The 16407-nt window shown below is 47.5% G+C and overlaps 1 protein-coding gene across 1 annotated transcript in view; it reads left to right on the forward strand.

Moving 5' to 3' along the window:
- Positions 1-16407, forward strand: part of LOC149359809 (cadherin-like and PC-esterase domain-containing protein 1) — a 212888-nt gene that overhangs the window by 90382 nt on the left and 106099 nt on the right. The window contains exon 3 of the mRNA XM_089571913.1: positions 4911-5082. Coding sequence (XP_089428039.1) covers positions 4911-5082 — 172 coding nt within the window. The remainder of the gene's footprint in view (positions 1-4910; positions 5083-16407) is intronic.

Genomic DNA, 16407 nt, shown 5'->3' on the forward strand with positions numbered 1-16407 from the left:
TCCGCCTCGAATGAGGGAGGTCCGGGGTTCGATTCCCAGTGCCGTGCGTACCCAGCGGTGATACAATGGGTACAAGCTTACCCTGACCTGGCGCTCCGCTTAATCAGGGTGAAATGCTTGGGAAATGGGTCTTTGATTCCACCTTGAGCAAACGAAAATACCTTGTGCGGTGGCGCTCTCTCGGTGCTTGCGCCATAAAAAATCACTATCATCATCATCACCACTGCCCATAAACACAATTGTTTGGGCTTCACTGGCATTTGATGTATTTATGATTGAAAAAAAAGTTAAACGCGTTCGTTTCGTCATGGCGAGACCCCCGTACGAAAGAACCCGTACCTACAACCTTACGCAACCATTCCCACTGGCTAACTCGACCGTATCTGTGCTAGAAGCGGTCCAGTACCATCTTCAGTCCTTCTCTTTCTGCCTTCTCGAGCCAACGGCGGTTTCTCCCTCACCCATAAACGGGGCGCCCTCGACCACGCGCCGTGGTTGCCCCTGGTGACCCGATGCAGTGCGGTTTCGACCCTGTCTGTCCCCGTCGGTGTACCCAGGGACTTTTTAGTGTCTGGGCGTGGTTGGGGGCTTCTCCACTTTCGCTTTTTGGCTTTCGACTTTTGTCGTTTTACTCGTCGCAGTGTGTTTCTCGACGTTTTCGTCTCTATCTTCTGAGCGTGCTTTTCTGACGCTGCGCTAGAGGGCCAAAATTATTAGGCGCACGCGGGTGGAATGAAAAGGAAATTTCTCTACGGAAAAAGGCCGGGGAAGAGAGAGAGTGAAAGTTAAGCACCGGCGAGATGACCCCGACGTGTGCTGGTTTGTGAGGGCCCCATCGTTTGGCCAAGCTAAAGATCATCCTGGTGGTTTTTGTGCATCAATGTTCTTTTTTTTTCCATTTGTTTCTCAGCAAGCGTAACGAGGTCTTAAAAAGAAAAGAAAACGCGGAGGAATGAAAATATTAATTAGGTCACGGGAATGCGATAAATAAATAACTAAGCGTCAACAATTAAGAATTTTGTGCCTAGAAGAAAGGGTCAACAGCCCACCGCACCTACCCAAAAAATGGTCTAAAGACTTTGTGCAGACTTTTTGTAGCCTCAATTGCTTTCCTATAGATAGTACCTTTTGTCTATTTATAGTCTGTGGACTGTCTCTATATAAAAGTCTACTAAAACATATTGTCTAAATGATGTCTATAGGATTTATATTGTCTACAGACAAGCCTATAAAATTGGTCTATTGAAAGTCTGTAGGCTTTATTGACAAAAGTCTATGGACAACCGGTAGACTGTGTAAAAAATCTTGAAATGCCAAGACGCACGTGAGAACGCAGCATAATATAAACTGACGTCCGGAGTTTCATGCTGTGTTATCGGACCGTTGATATCTTGCCATGTTATAACACTGTCGTTGGCCATTCCGTACAGTGTGTTAGTGCTCTCAGACGAAATTGTCATCACTCATGCGAAACTATTTCAAAAGATTTTATGTCACAGTAATTCTGAAGCTGCTTAGCAATGAAAGCTCTGTAAGTAAGGCACTGCGCCTGGGTTTAGCTGCTGTCACGACCAATAAGCAAAAGTTTCGCGGCCGCTAACTTTTAAAGACGCTAATACTCTTCTTTCCCGCGACGTGAAGTGAAGGTTGCAGGAATGTTGTGCGCTAGGCTAATGCTGCAATGCTCCAAGCCAGTATTGTTGCTGATCATTGGTGATTTACTTTTTAAATAAAAAATTTACTTCAAATAATAAAGCTCTAAGTTCCGTAAATGGATGCTTTAAATGAAACGTTCATTCGACGGTCATCTTTCCGCTACCAATACGCTGCAGACGACACGAAAAAAAAAAAAAAATGTGTGATGGGATACCAAAAAAAACAAAAACAACTGAAGGTGATCACGACGAGTGCATTAAGAGGTGAAAGAAAAAAGGTTTAAATTAGCCCTTGCGTCGCGCTGCTCTAAGCCACGCTGATGGCTCTCAGGCTTAATGATGACCACTCGGGTTTTTCACTTGCGGGCGGGCTATTTAGAAAATGACTCAGCCGAGCAGAAGTAGGCGTTTTACGACTCTCATACATTCTGAAAGCCTTACCATCAAACATCTGCGCATGACGTACGCCAGTGGGAGAGAAGTACCAGGCTGTAATCGGCCTAATGGATTTAATTAGCTGCGGAGCACCCAGGCTTGGAAGCCGGAATAGAAATAAACTAAGTTAGACAGTTTTGCCTGACGCCATTACGGCATCGAAGCATTCGTTAATGCTTTCTGCTTGTTTACGTGCAACGCTATCAGACCATCATTCGGTCTTGCAAGTGTTTAAAATATGTCCGACATAGCCATGGCTCAAAGTTAACTACTGGTTCTTTCTCGAGCAAGACGTGGTAGATGCGATCAGGCTACTCTCGATTACAAGGAAAGTATCCAGAGTGGCTTAACAGTGGATGCACATAAAAGTGATGCTGCTGTGATGCAGGATAACTCGAATACATTCATAGCAGGTTGTTTTTTTTTTTTTTAAGAAAGGATTAAACTAAATCGAGAAGACGGTACTGCTGGTCGAAAGTCGCCAGCAGAGATCTCAGTTGAGAAGTGTGATAAGGAGCTTAAACTATTTGTGAAGGTAAAGATATTTGGAAAGTCAGCTGTAAACTTGTGTTTGCTACTCCAGAGCGTCAGAGCTTCAGGGATGATGGCTCCAGTGCCCCGCTACACTTCTCAGGTCCGAACCATGCCACCTTGAAAAAGTCTAATTAATACTATTTCCGTTATAAAAATGTGCTTATGTATAAATGTAAAATGCGGGAATCCTTGCATGCTACGCTTTTCACGTGCCGATATCTTAACCCAGTCTCTATTCTGCAGCACCTCGCAGTGAGGGAAATGATGCCGGCTAAAATCTTCAGGAAGATTTAAAAGGCAGTATCCAGTGCCAACGCAGCCATCGCCGTCTCTTCGGCGGAAGCGTTTATTGCGACACGCATCTTTCTTTCTATTTTTACTTTCATCCGCGGATCTATCTTTCAATTTCCTTCTGTCTGCAAGCAGAAGTGAGAGCGCCAGTTGGTGTCACTCGACAAGCCCACACACACGCTCATTCATCTGCATTCCTCGTGCGGTTACAGCAGCAGCACCAGCAGAAAGATTACTTCGCTGAATGTATTTGATGTCCTGCGCAACGGTCCTGTGCACCGTAAATATAAAGCGCCTTGTCGTGCAATCGATGATGTTAAAGAACGTAGAAGAGGTCTGTCTTGTGTTCTCACGTGAAAGCATCTGATGGAGGACAAGGTCTTGCATTCAGTTTCTAAAATAGGTCGTCTGTATTTCAGAATGCCAGTGAAAAAGCTGTTCAACAGAGCCGCTTGCTGTATCGTGAAAAAGAAATATAGTCGAAGCCCGGATGGTACCTTTCCCGAACGCTTCTACCAGGTGAAAGGTGTACCAGCAGGCCTGGTGACGCCTGCTCTCATTAAAGGAACCGGTGTGTGACAAGCAGCATATAGATTCAAAAGGGCGCCTCTATACCACTCGAAGTGATGCTTTACCACATGGAAACCACGGTCGCTTAAGCATACCCCACAGTGAGTGCAGTAACCTTCGTGCAAGAACATTGTAAAATGAGTCTGCGTTCAAAACACACGGCTAATTGGGTCCATGTTGGGCAGAAAGAGGCAAAACAGGGTTGCATGCAGAGAACGCGAAAAATGCTCTAGAAAGCTCTCGAAAGAATTTGAGGCGTATAATGCTTGGAGAACCTGATTGAATGCAATGGTGTATTCTAGTGTCCCAATTGTGTTATTCTCGTCAAAACCTATTTTTGGAATCCACTTTACTCAGTGGACGATGCCTAGTGATAGTGCGGGTCCAGATTTGCTTGAGCCAGTAGCCAGGGGCGAAAGTAATTTGAAACGGGGTGCATATGTTATCCTGGACCGCTCTCTGTATGATCTCCAAACTTCTACAAGCTATAACACCTGGCCCATTGCCTCTTCAATTGCCCGGCTGCTCAGCAGTCGCGTTCCTACCCCCCACCTTCTTTATCCATCACCACCTGGCTCGACTGGCTTGGCGCTGAAGGGGAGGAAGAACAGCGACTTCTGGTCGCCCAGGCGGTCGACATGCTCGGCCTGTAAATTATGGCCGAATAAAGGTCTTGTACTACTACTACTACTAACATAGCCCAGAGTTCAATTAAAACCCGTTTCGCAAGGAAAATTCATTCAGCGTGTGGAAAAACGACCACTCCTTAAGACGATCGAATAAAAAAAAACGATAAAAACATATGTTACCACATCTAAGAGCATTTGTCATAAACGCATATGTTGTCGTTATTTTTATTGGACGCTCTTCCATCTGATCACAATGGCTGACTCTCCTGCGTGTGACCAGTGCGGTTGTGACGAAACGATCAGCCACCTCCTCTGTGACTGCCCTCGTTTTGAGCGAGAGCGTGGTGTCCTAAGTGTTTCTCTGCTCCGCTTGGACTCGCGTCCTTTAACAGAGTCTAACGTTCTGGGGCCTTGGACTCAACCTTCCAGACAACGGAAAGCGGTGAAAGCGCTCCTGACTTTCTTAAGGGACTCGGGGTTGCATTCCCGCCTATAATCTTTAAGTTTTCAGTGCGCGCCCTCTGTCCCTGTGACGTGGTGGTCGCTGGACACTTAGAAAACTCATTTCCTTGCCGCTCCTTTTCCTTTTTTCCCCTTTGTTCCCCTCCCCAAGTGTAGGGTAGCCAACTGGGCATCGCCTGGTTAACCTCCCTGCCTTTCCGTCCTTTTCTCTCTCTCTCTCTCTCTTGGAGAGTGCTTGATTTTTCACAGGCGGGCTGGTACAAGCTAGATCTTCCAAGAAACTTGCAAATAATCTTAATTAGTAACGCATTTTGCTTCCGCTGTGCCGTTGCAGGGCGGGCAGCAGCACCCATGCCCGGCGCATGCGCAGTCCCGTTGGTGCTGGCGCTGCCTGTCGGTGCGGGACCTTCTTCTGCTGCTCTGCTCGTTCGCCATGCTCTCCGTCTACATGAGCTACCGGCTGACCAGCCTGCACCTGCAGCCCAACCCGCAGGAGGCCGCCTCTGGTGAGCTCAGCAGCCTTCGTCGGCAGGAGCCATTCTTTGCTCGCCCACGAAGTTCTACGTTCCGTCCCGCAGTCTGTTCACACTGAAGGGGGAGCTGCAGCTAACGGAAGGAAATCAGGGGGAAATTTTGAAAGATGTTTGCAAGATAGATAGATAGATATATAGATAGATATGTACATTTGAGTGTGCCTCAACAGCCAAGTGGCCTAAACGAGCGCACACTTGGTCAGATACGTCAGAATGACCACTTGAAAACATTTAAAAGCAGGCATGAAAACAACAATTTTCAAATATGTCTGGGTCAATAAACGTTTTGTTATACAGGTTTTGTAAACGAGTCATTGGACAGGTGGCGTGCAAATCGGGACAAAATGTGTCAAAACATTTTGCGGCTTTTGCATGCGGCGCACGAAAATTCAGCGACATCATGGCCAGCGACATCAATCGCCGGCAGATTGGCCGGCGCTTATGATAAGTATGCCAAGCAGGAGCGATTGCCCAAAGTGACGAGAGTGCGCCAGTGGTCGAGTGCGTTTGTAAATTAGAGATGTTTGGATTGTTTGAATTCTATATAGGTGACGCAAGCTATAGCATCCACTTTATGCTAACAGGGTGAAGTTTTAAGCCAGTTGGTCCGTCATGTTCTAGAAGAAAAGAACCGCTACTTGGGACATGACTTAAGGCAGAGAACTGAATGCTACGAGAGGTATCAGAAGTGGACTACCTGTGCCACTCCAGCATCCAACTCCTGTTTCATGTAGCCGTTTCCTTTCTTCCCCATTATTCCAATCAGATGCGAGAGATTATAAACCTGTGGGTATAAAAGTAAGTAAAAGTTGGACACGTGATCGCTGATGGGGCATGGATGCTCTTTATACATATGTGTACCCGGGCACTGTCTTTCTAATTGTTACAGTACTTAAGCGCAAAGCGATGCCTGTAATAAAAAATCAGCCCTTAAATGACGAATAGACAAAATCAATTCGCATTTAGAAGTGGGCCGACGCTGGCAAGGTAGACGGCGCATTAGTTACAGGCATAAACTGTGTGAAAACTAAAATAACAATGCACGGTAAGTAGAACTGATATGTGAAACAAGAAATGTACCAGAACGCTTATAGACTGAGTGGGCTGTCCGTAAGAACTCCCAGAATGCGTGAATTTGTCGACATTCCTCATCGCAAAACGCAAAAGGCGTTAAAGAGAAGCGATATGAGTTTCATTTGTTGTTGCCATGATACTCAGCCTGTTACCGTATCAGTCCGCTGATGGTGAAAGCAGTCCTTCAGACCGATTATTTTGAAATATTAAAAGCTTGCTAGTCATGGAATATGGTTAGTGAATTGAGTACAACAAATAGAATTGAGATTATGCCGAGAACAGGCACAATGAAATGAGCACTCATTTATTAAGCAAAGTAATTATGTTTGCTTAGTATATCGCAGATATAAATGAAAATCTAAAGGTCCCTGGTTCGATCCCGGGTCTCGGCACTACGTCTTACGTCTTATTCTCTTTCTGTTCGCCATCCATTTTAAGAACGCCTTCAAGACCATTATTGTTTAACTGCCATGCCCATGCCTCATGTAATGACCCATACCAGGGGCCTTCGAGGTATAAAATAAAAAAAATAAAAAAAATATGCGCACAGTGTGCACGCAGCCGCCACAGCATCCAAGGGAAGCCTCGTTTTTGCAAACGGTTGGCACGTCTCTTAACGCTACTTGAGAGCAAATAGCGAGCCTTGTACTATAAGGAGTTGAGGTTACGCTGCAACGTGTCTGCTGATTTCCTTTCACCGGGAAGAACGTGGTCACCGTCTCTGGCGTAGGTTGTCGTAATTAAACGCTCCTACGCTACCTTCTAGCTACTTCGTGGAAATGCTATTCATGTGGAGCAGGTCACGGTAGCTGTTGAGAGTGTCTGGTGCGAGCATTTTGCTCCTGAAGGCATGACTTATAAATAAGTCTGAAACTTTCTGTGCTTATCGCACCATGTTACCACTAAAATGCCATGTTTTTTTACGCAGCCGTAGAGTGTTACGTTTAGTTGTGGTTTACTTGAATACAGTCAAGACAGCTAAAAGGCAGAAGCTTTTTAACTTCCTTAAAGGGAGACTGAGGCGGTTTTCGAATCAGCTAATTTTTTAGGGTTTTGAAGTAGTGTCATTGCTGATCACGTCTGTGAAATTATTTTTTCGATTTTGGCCAGAACAGTGGCGCAATCACCAATTAAAAACGCGATGTTTAAATCTCCCGCGCCGCGCGCGACCGCAGGAGAGGAGAACAGCGGAGAGGGAAACCTCGTCCATGTCGGCCAACGTGACGTCACGTTGAGGAGCCGGGGATACTTCGGCGCACCCGAGAGAGCTTTCAGCGCGCGTTGTTTCTCGTGCTGCGTGCGTTGTTCCTCGTACTGCGTGCGTTGTGACGTACAAAGCGTGTCAGCCGACCTTGAGAATCAGATTTAACACGAGGTACTACTCTGCTTTCGTGTCCACGAACAACTACGCCCGCGACTGTGTCGTCTTCCACTGTTTTCCGCTAGATCATACGCTCGCAGCGCAAGCGCTCGCTGCTTTGACGAAGAATTCAAGCCGACCAAAGCAAGCGTACTCTGCTCGAAGCACTTTCGTGAGACCGGCTACATGCAGAGCTTGCCCCTAATGTGATCTCTGGAGATTTCGGTCGCGGCTGAACCATGACGCAGTTCCTTTCATTTCCTCGCGCATGAGAGGCGTGTCACCATTTCGAAGAAGCGCCTCTTCTAAAAGCAGAAATATGCTCACTAGAAACACGCCCCTGCAGAAACCTAATAGATGCTCAAGCATGTGTTGCTCTTCTCAGCTTATAGGTGCGGCCAGACCACCTGAGGCGTGCTCAGCAAGGCTCGGTTAGTGATTTTGTACTCGGTTCGACGTGTCCAAGCAAGCAAGCAAAGCAAAACACAATAAAGCAAAGCAATCAAGCATTGAAGCTCTTCATATGCGGCATCTCGTTTAATCGTATCTAAGCGATTAAAATGAAAGCGTTCGACGTTCTGATTTCGGATGCATATTTAACAGAGAAATGAATGCCAATCAAGTTTTTGCAAAAAAACATCATGTCTCGCAACCTTAGTCGGTTTCTTCAAGTTGTGGCAGCGAACGAGTTGCAGCTAGCTTGGCTTTTAAACACACATATAGTTGGCCACTACTTCACTGAACCTAAACTGCAAATCTAGGAAGGGCGAACATTTCCGAGGCAGCGATTAATATTTTCTGGCATCTGCTGAACGCGCCACGAGTGAAGCAGCAGCCTTGTGCGCGTATTTAGCTTGGTTTATAGCGCACAATGATTCCTTCAATATCCTGTGGTCACATGCCTCGCAGTGCTTGGCCACTGCGCTTCGCTAATTTTGACATCAGCTTTGTGCTGCTTCATCGTTTCCTTGAAATACTTTCTTGCACCAACCTACGCCGGGTAGTGAGAATAGGATTTTTTGTACACAGCGCTTTGGGCCTTTTCTTTAGGATGACGCTCTTTCGGGCGAGCCAGGAGGCGTCCGGTGGTGGTAATTGACTTGAGTATTGTTCGCACCCCTTCCTTTCCGAGAATACCAGCCGAGGTTGTGCTGGCACCTTTTACGCATAATCTGCGTACCTGTCTTTCACGCTAGCGTATGCTTGTGCTAGGCGTAGAATTTTTTGCTCGTGTCTTTTTTGCTTTCAGGTGATACGTGGAATGAACAAACTGTAGTATCCTTTTGTTTGGAGGTCAGTAAAAAAATAGTCGACATATTCGCTATTACAACGCCACGGAAAGCTGTGATCTGCACTCAGCGCAGCGCCGGATCCGCATCGGCAGCTTCTCCAGTCCTCAAAATGACGTCACGACCTCGCTTGACCAATCACGGGCGGCGGCGCGCCGCGCGGCGTGCCCCGCGGCACAGGCTGCATATTTCTGCTAAAAAAGGCAATTCGCGCTTGTTTTTGCCTTATTTGGATGCGATATTCGAGCATACAGCATGAAAAACTATAGGTCGCCGCTGCCAGCCAGATTTTCAAAAAAAGTGCTTCAGTCTCCCTTTAAGCGAGTGAAGGAACCGAATATATAGGTGCACTCGTACACTTCACCCACACGCACAAGTAAACTGACTTTTTTGTATGGGTCTAGCTTGTGCGTGTGTGTGTATCTGCGCGTGAGTGCGAGCGCGTGCTTTGAGATGGAAAATTCTGTGGAACCTCAGTGAAAGGAGCGCCAAAGCCTAAGAAACACACTCGCTGTTACACTTACTCTTAATTAGCGTGATAACAATGTTTTCGATGAATATGAGTGTAGAATGCTTCACCACGTCCTTTCATGCGCAAAGAAGAAAAATAATGCAGACTTAAATTGTCTATAAATAGCAGGGGTTTCCTTTGCGCAAACACATCAAGAACCCGGAGTGAAGTTGTGCGCCGTTTTGAAGCCTACTCCTATAGAGTAGGCTCCAATGCACGCTGACTTAAGGTTACGACAAACCTGACTTCACGCGCCTTTCGAGCTCGGACAACCTACTTGGCTCCCTCGGGACTTACCAGAAGTGAAGTGCCAAGCTTTGGTAATATGACCTGTATCAGCGAGCGTCCATCTCATTATTCACAGCTGAGACGCGGTTATCACCCGTGCACGTGGAAGAGGAAGTTCACGGGGTCCACGAAACGAGTTTCCTGGCACATCAAAACTGGTTATCACCGACGGTCAGCACTGTCTCTAGGCTTAACAGCTGATCCAGACACCTAAATATGGCAAAAAAAAAGGGTGACTAAAGTTTTCTCCGCAAACTGGCAGAGTCGGTTACACGGCTTCGACGAAGACGGTGTCAGGGGAAGGGATCTCCGGACTCCACACGCGCAAGGCGGAGCGTTAATTAAATCCGCGGGCAATCCCGTATCGGTCGAGCGCCCTTTAATTGCCGGGCCGCGGTGGTGTCTCCGCGCGATATGGTCTCCCTCTCCCACCCCATCTCGCGTGCGTCTACTTGAGCAGCGCGTCGGAGAGTTATTAAATTTGTCACTCACGCGAGCCCTCGTCGGGCCGGCCCTCGCACACGCGCGCGCCGACAAATGAGCCGTGACAGCAGTGGACGATGCCCTGCGGCACGAGCCACGGGCAGGAATATGGGCACGGGGGCGGCGTGACCCCATGGGCATCTGCGACGCCGCGGACAGTTCATTAAGTGGCTCAGCGAGCAACGGAGAGTGTGTCTCCAAGAGGATGAGTCTTGCGGGCTTCAATACCCCTTCCGTTCCCCCTCTGTGGTATCACTCCCTCCCACAACTCGTCCACGCTGAGCCGTGGCACTGTGTGTAGCTGCGGAGTTATCGAGAGGGAGTTTGATGCGCATAGGCCGTACTGCTGCCCTGTCGACCTGCGTCGGTGGCTTTCACATAAGGGTATCTTGGGACATCGAGTCATTGCGAAATCCTATTCCTTGCAGATCTCATTGCGCAGTGCTCGGTGAACGGTGTATGACACTTCGGGTATGAAGCTTATATGTAGGCGAGGAGCAGATGTTGCAACCTAAGGAGAGAGGACGTAGGTTTGGTCACTTCGCTCATTCCTAACACAATTGTGATCCCCGTGTACCACTATAACTCTGCATCTGGCGTAGTGGAAGTGGCGCTATGTTTTTCAACATATCTTGTTAAAAGAATCCGCTTCATTTCAAGATAGCTAGACTGCGAGGACGCAGGTTTCAACTACTTTCGATGTCGAGTAATTACTTCACGCTTATAAGTCTAGTGTCCGCAAGGCATAGCATAAATAAGCCGCAAAAACATCAGTCGCAAGTCTCAGCGGCATACTGTCTTGTCCGTGGAAGTTTGGCGCCAACAGCAACGCTCCTTGTAGAGCACTCCTTGGGGAGATGCCTTTCAATCAGGAGAGGGCAATACTGAAATGGTTGGTTATTTGGGGGTTTAACGTGTCAAAGCAACTCCGGCTATGAGAGACGCCGTAGTGAAGGGCTCCGGAAATTTCGACCACCTGGGGTTCTTTAACATGCACTGACATCGCACAGTACACGGGCCTCCAGAATTTCGCCTTCATCGAAATTCAGCCGCCGCGGCCGGGATCGAACCCGCGTCTTTCGGGTCAGCAGCCGAGCGCCGTAACCACTCAGCCACCGCGGCGGGACAATACTAAAATGAAAAATCGGCAAGAATAAAGGAATGACCACACGCTGTCCTACGCTTTCTACCACTCTGTTTTGAGCCCTTATGTTTTTATGTGAGCTTAAAAAAGACAAAAAAAAAACAATTTCTCTCAGCTTAAAATGAATTTCTCAGCAATACTGAAATCTCGTACTATGCTTGACCCAGTCTGTTGACTTTGCTCGGGTCTATTGAAACCAACAACCTCAGCAGCTGGAGTATCCATCAATCCGCGTAGTATGTGCTTCTGTATATAGACGACGGTGGCCAAAGCTGTCCCGTTATAGTAGAAAGGAACCTGTCGAGGATAACCAGATTATCTCTCTGGCATCAACCGCCATTTTTCACGCTCCGTCGGTCGCTTCATTTACTGTTCACTCTACCGTGACCGAGAAGCGCGCACGTCACCATTCTCCATCACAGACGCTGTCCGTCGCCAATGACGTCATGTTTTATTCCGAGAGGAACGCCCCTCATGCCCCTATATACGTCTCCATATAAGTTATTGAAGGCCGCGCTCCGTCGAGCGCGGCTGACGTTGCGACGGCAACCAGCCCGTGAGGATCGTCTCTTCCCCCTTCTAACGGCATCCATCACAGTCACATTTAAATACGAAAGGCCCCGCCTCTCGTTATGAGTCGAGTGCCGCGCTGCATCTAAATGCGTTAATTATATTGAAAGCGCCCGTATGGGAGCGCGCCGCGCGAGTTTCTCCCCACGACTATATATACACGACCGCCTCCCGTACACTTCCCTCTTTTTTCCCTGCCATCCCTAAATCTCGAGGGAGTGTATAAACACCGGAAGGGGGGAAAAAGGTGCGGAGAAAGCAGTTATACGACGGGAAAGAAAGGAACGCTGATGCGGGATGGAGCAGCAATGGGAGAGACACTAGTTGAACTTGGCAAACATTGGACAGTGATGGATGATGCGGTGCGATCAGTTGCTGCTGCAGTGCCGTGGGCTCAACTTAAACGAGCAAGCGCCGGAGCTGCAGCGACGCACTCACCTCCGCCGGCGGCGGCTGCGGCGCGCGCTCTTCCCAAACTCCCGCAGCTCTAGTCCCCATGGGGAGAGGCTGCGCGCCCGAGTGTGCGCCGGCGGCTTCGGAGCGGAGGCGCTCGAAAAGTGCGCGTCGCTAGATTTGCTTTTCCTGCCCGCTTTATATCGAAGGCATGTGGGGAGTAGCTTAGGTGGCATATTTCATGCCCATTAAGAAGGCCTTTACGAGTTGATATAGGGTAATGACCGGGAAATTTCACGACTCGCATAAACTCTTCGGACAACCGCTGGATGCTGATACTGAGAAGCGCTGGCTACAATTTCGGAAAACGCTGAGAACCTAGAGGGGAGGGTAGCGTAATGACTAGGGAAATGATATTAATAGTGCTCATATAGACATGTTCTACTTGGCCTTATAAAGCTTGACGGCTTCAGCGAGGAAAGGAGAGGCCCGAGGGGTTGAAGGGTGCCGGCATAGTCTCAAAGCGTAGATCATAACATCAGGTAAAGCGAGAATAAAAAATGAGCACAACATGATGACTCAGCTCAAACTCAGATTATCGATTCCAAGCGGCTTTAAGACCGCATAATTTAGTACTGTCCGCACATAGTAGGCGCAGGAACTTTCTTAACTACTCCTACACGAAGGCCAGGTGGCTGTGTTTGATAATTTTTAGATTATGGCCTTTTCACCACTCCTCATCGTTAGCTAAACTAGGCCCAATTTAGGACGTTACTCGTAAGGCTGGTTTATCTACACAAGCAGCATTTAGCCAGAATCACGCTGAGTCAGTTAATTTAGTCAGCTTCAGTAAACAGGTGAGCTGGCGACATCCAACCTATAAGAGCAATACACAGGACCATGAGTCGTTTCAAAGCGGAAAAAACTTGCGGCTATGAGCAGCTTCTTATAAGTGTGTTGGCCACGTGTACAATGAAAAAAAAAATTCCAACACATTTTGCAGTTTTTTAATAATCAGTTTTATGACGTCATAACGCGTTGAAACAGTTTGGGACACCCAATGAACTGCTTGTACCAAACATAGCATAATTAACTGTTCACCTGTCTGTATTCTCAACCTTGACATACGAACATTTCGCTCAGTGGAATGGTGACACCTCCACTCCCTTAGCAGCGCCACTTTTACCGGTTTCACAAACCTGGCGCTCTGCACCGTGGCGCCGGGAACCCGGAAGATTCGGGGTGTTCACTCGCGGGGCCCCGAGCAGGTAGCAAATTGCCACCGCCACCGCGGCAGCGGCGGCTCGCGAGGCGCCCCTGCGCGCCGCTCAAGGTGTTCGTTCCTTTCTCCCTAATGAATGGGCCTCGGGGAGTTCCCGGGGCCAGACGGGGCCTTAATTGCGTTACAAAGGAACGCTTTTAAGATTTCCTGTCTCAGATTCGAGGAGCGACTGCTGCTGCCGCTGCGAAGGAGATAGGTAGAGGGCGAGAAGAAAGGGCGGAGGACGGGCCTTAAAAAGAAACAGCCTGCCTGTGCGCGAGTTGAGACGAGTGAGCGTAAACTCCAAGGTGTCACGTGCAGCGTTGTCGCCTCGGTGCGCTGAACCCGACGCCCTAACCATGAAACAGGGAGGGCTGTGAACAGCAGGAAACCTTTGAAGAGGCGGACGCACAGTCGGGGCCCGTATTTTGTGATGATTACTTTTAATTGTTAATGTGATCGCATCAGAAGACTCATTGGGAGAAAAAAAAAAAGCTACGGGGCCACTAAAGAGGAAATGTGATAACATTAAAACGTCGTCTTTGATTTACTCCTTTCACGACAGTATGCTTCCTTGACCAACCCTACCTTTAAATGTCCCCGCCTTAGGACCAGTAGACGGCCCAGGAGTCTGCAGGTACCTCCGCAGTATCGGTACTACTTTAAGACGTTCGTGGATCCAGTACTGTTTTCTAGGCGAAAGAACACGCTACGACACGTCCTCTCCCGACTGAGAGCAGCTTATGACTGCCACTCGCGCCCCCGCGCTACCTGTTATATACAACTTTTTCAGACAAAATTCGATCTAGTCCTGAATTTCACGCCATCTTATATTTTGGCGCCCTAAATTAAGAGTTTGGGGTGACTTGGGTCCCATTTTCCCGCCATCTTAAATTTAGTGATCCAAAAATTTGGGGGTGGGCCAATGAGTGACCACTGGCAGAGGACCGAATGTACGCGAAAAGGGTGCGAAATGGACAAAGGACAATGAAGTGTTTAGGAAATACTGTCCCAGACGCCCTTCAACAGCTTAATTCTCCGCTTAAACAGGTTCATCATTATGGTTAAATACCGAGCTTCCCTTCCTGAGAGCGGGAAAGAAATTCAGAGCTTGTTTTGGCATATTACTGACCCTCCTGAGTAGCAATGAGGAAGAAGTTCAGCCAATCTAGTCTTGACCTGCACGCCCTAATTAAAACGATAAACATCAAAGCACGAGCTAAGAACAACGCACGCTTGTACGCATATTGTCTGCACAAGGTCTTCGGAAGGGTTTTGTCTGCACTCGCTGTTTTTGGTCGCATTCTAGTTGATGAAGTTGCTCTTAACTAAAGGTTCTGTCCACTGAATTCAAGGAATTTCCCGGGAAAACGCTATATTTCTTCTTAAAGTAAAAAAAAAAAGACCATACGGAAGCTGAATTGAGCGGAACAGAGTGGAGCCAATCTTTCTTTCCGCAACTTTTCTCAACGCCAACAATATAGTGGAACAAACGAGATCAACCCTCTGGTGCTTTTCTGAATTTTCTTGTTGGCTGAAGCGGTTCTCCACAACACAAAGGTGAATCGAGAAAACAAGCACGATATTGTTTCTTGTTCGTCCCAGTAGCGTCCTTTTGCAGCAGCGATGTGGTCTCAAGAAGTGCAGTGAACCAGGAAAGACCAAAAAAAAAGAGATATATTGTTGAATATAAAGGAAAGAAATAAAAAAACTTAAGGTGGCATCTAGTTAAGCAACAAGAAAAAAAAAACGCCACTTGTTCCTAGTTTCGCGAACACCGCCGCGTTCCCAATCAGATATCGATCGTACTTTGACAGGTTTTCACAATTTACGGCTTCTTCGGTGACAGTCACCGCATCCGCCATTACTCTCGGTACAAAACTGCCCCCTTTGCCGGCAGAATTCTCTTCTTCAACCCTAACTTGGGACATGCCCGGCCCGCTCGGCAACAATAAAAGATACGCGGTTACCTCCATTCGCGCCCTCAGCTCGGATTGAAAGAAGCAATCAAAAGTAGACGAAAATAGTTCTTGGTGTTCGCGTTTCTCATTTCTTCCTACTTTCTTTCGTTCTATACATTTCCTCTTCTTTCTTTCTGCACCAGCGTGTCTGATACGATCTACCTCGCATTCCTTTATTTTTTCTTTCTCGCTTCTTCTTTCATTGACGCTTGAGGCCGGGCAGAAAATAAGTTACCGTCTTTCTGCCACCGCTGCCGTATACAATGGCTGAAGCCAGCGCGACAAGCGGCATTCTCTCCAGGACGCTTTAAGAAATATGGCTTCTTACCTAAGTCTACTTTTCTTCTCTGTTTGCTTTTTTTTTTCTCGTTTCTAAAGGGAATTCAAAGTTTCTTCCCACTCTTGGGTAAGTGGGGCCGAAGAAATGTTAAGGCAGAAAGTTAGCGCCAAGAGGTCGCTTACGAAACGCCGAACAAACCAGTGACAAATAGGGTTAGTCAGGACCGTGGTGTACAAATGAAACGTGGGATTTGGGAGGGCCGTTTATTTAGCTGGATTTTCTTGTCTTTTTCTTTCTTTTTCACATTATACACTAATATATAAAAAAAGAATACAAACAAAAAGAGATGCGCCTTGGGATCGTTGTACATGTCCGCTTTGATGTAGCCCCCTAGATAAAGGTTGCCATGAAGCAAGGTGCTGTTTATTCTCGAAGGTTTTAGTTTCACAGCGCTCCAGTGCGCTCAGCTCAAGTCTAACGGTTTCACAGTATTAATGTCCGTTATTTAGAGAGGCCGAGGTGAAACCGTTCAGTTCGATTGCAGTGCAAGTGCACATTTTAACAATAAGGTAGGCGTAGAAAACGAATCTCCTCTATTCGGGAACATCAAATTTCGCCGCACTTTGACGTCGCGTTAATCTGTCTAGCCACGCTCAGTTCTCTTATATTAATTTGTGTTTTTTA

Source organism: Amblyomma mixtum, chromosome 2 (genome assembly GCF_055824585.1).
Source record: "Amblyomma mixtum isolate Tamu chromosome 2, ASM5582458v1, whole genome shotgun sequence".
Taxonomy (NCBI): Eukaryota; Metazoa; Arthropoda; class Arachnida; order Ixodida; family Ixodidae; genus Amblyomma; species Amblyomma mixtum.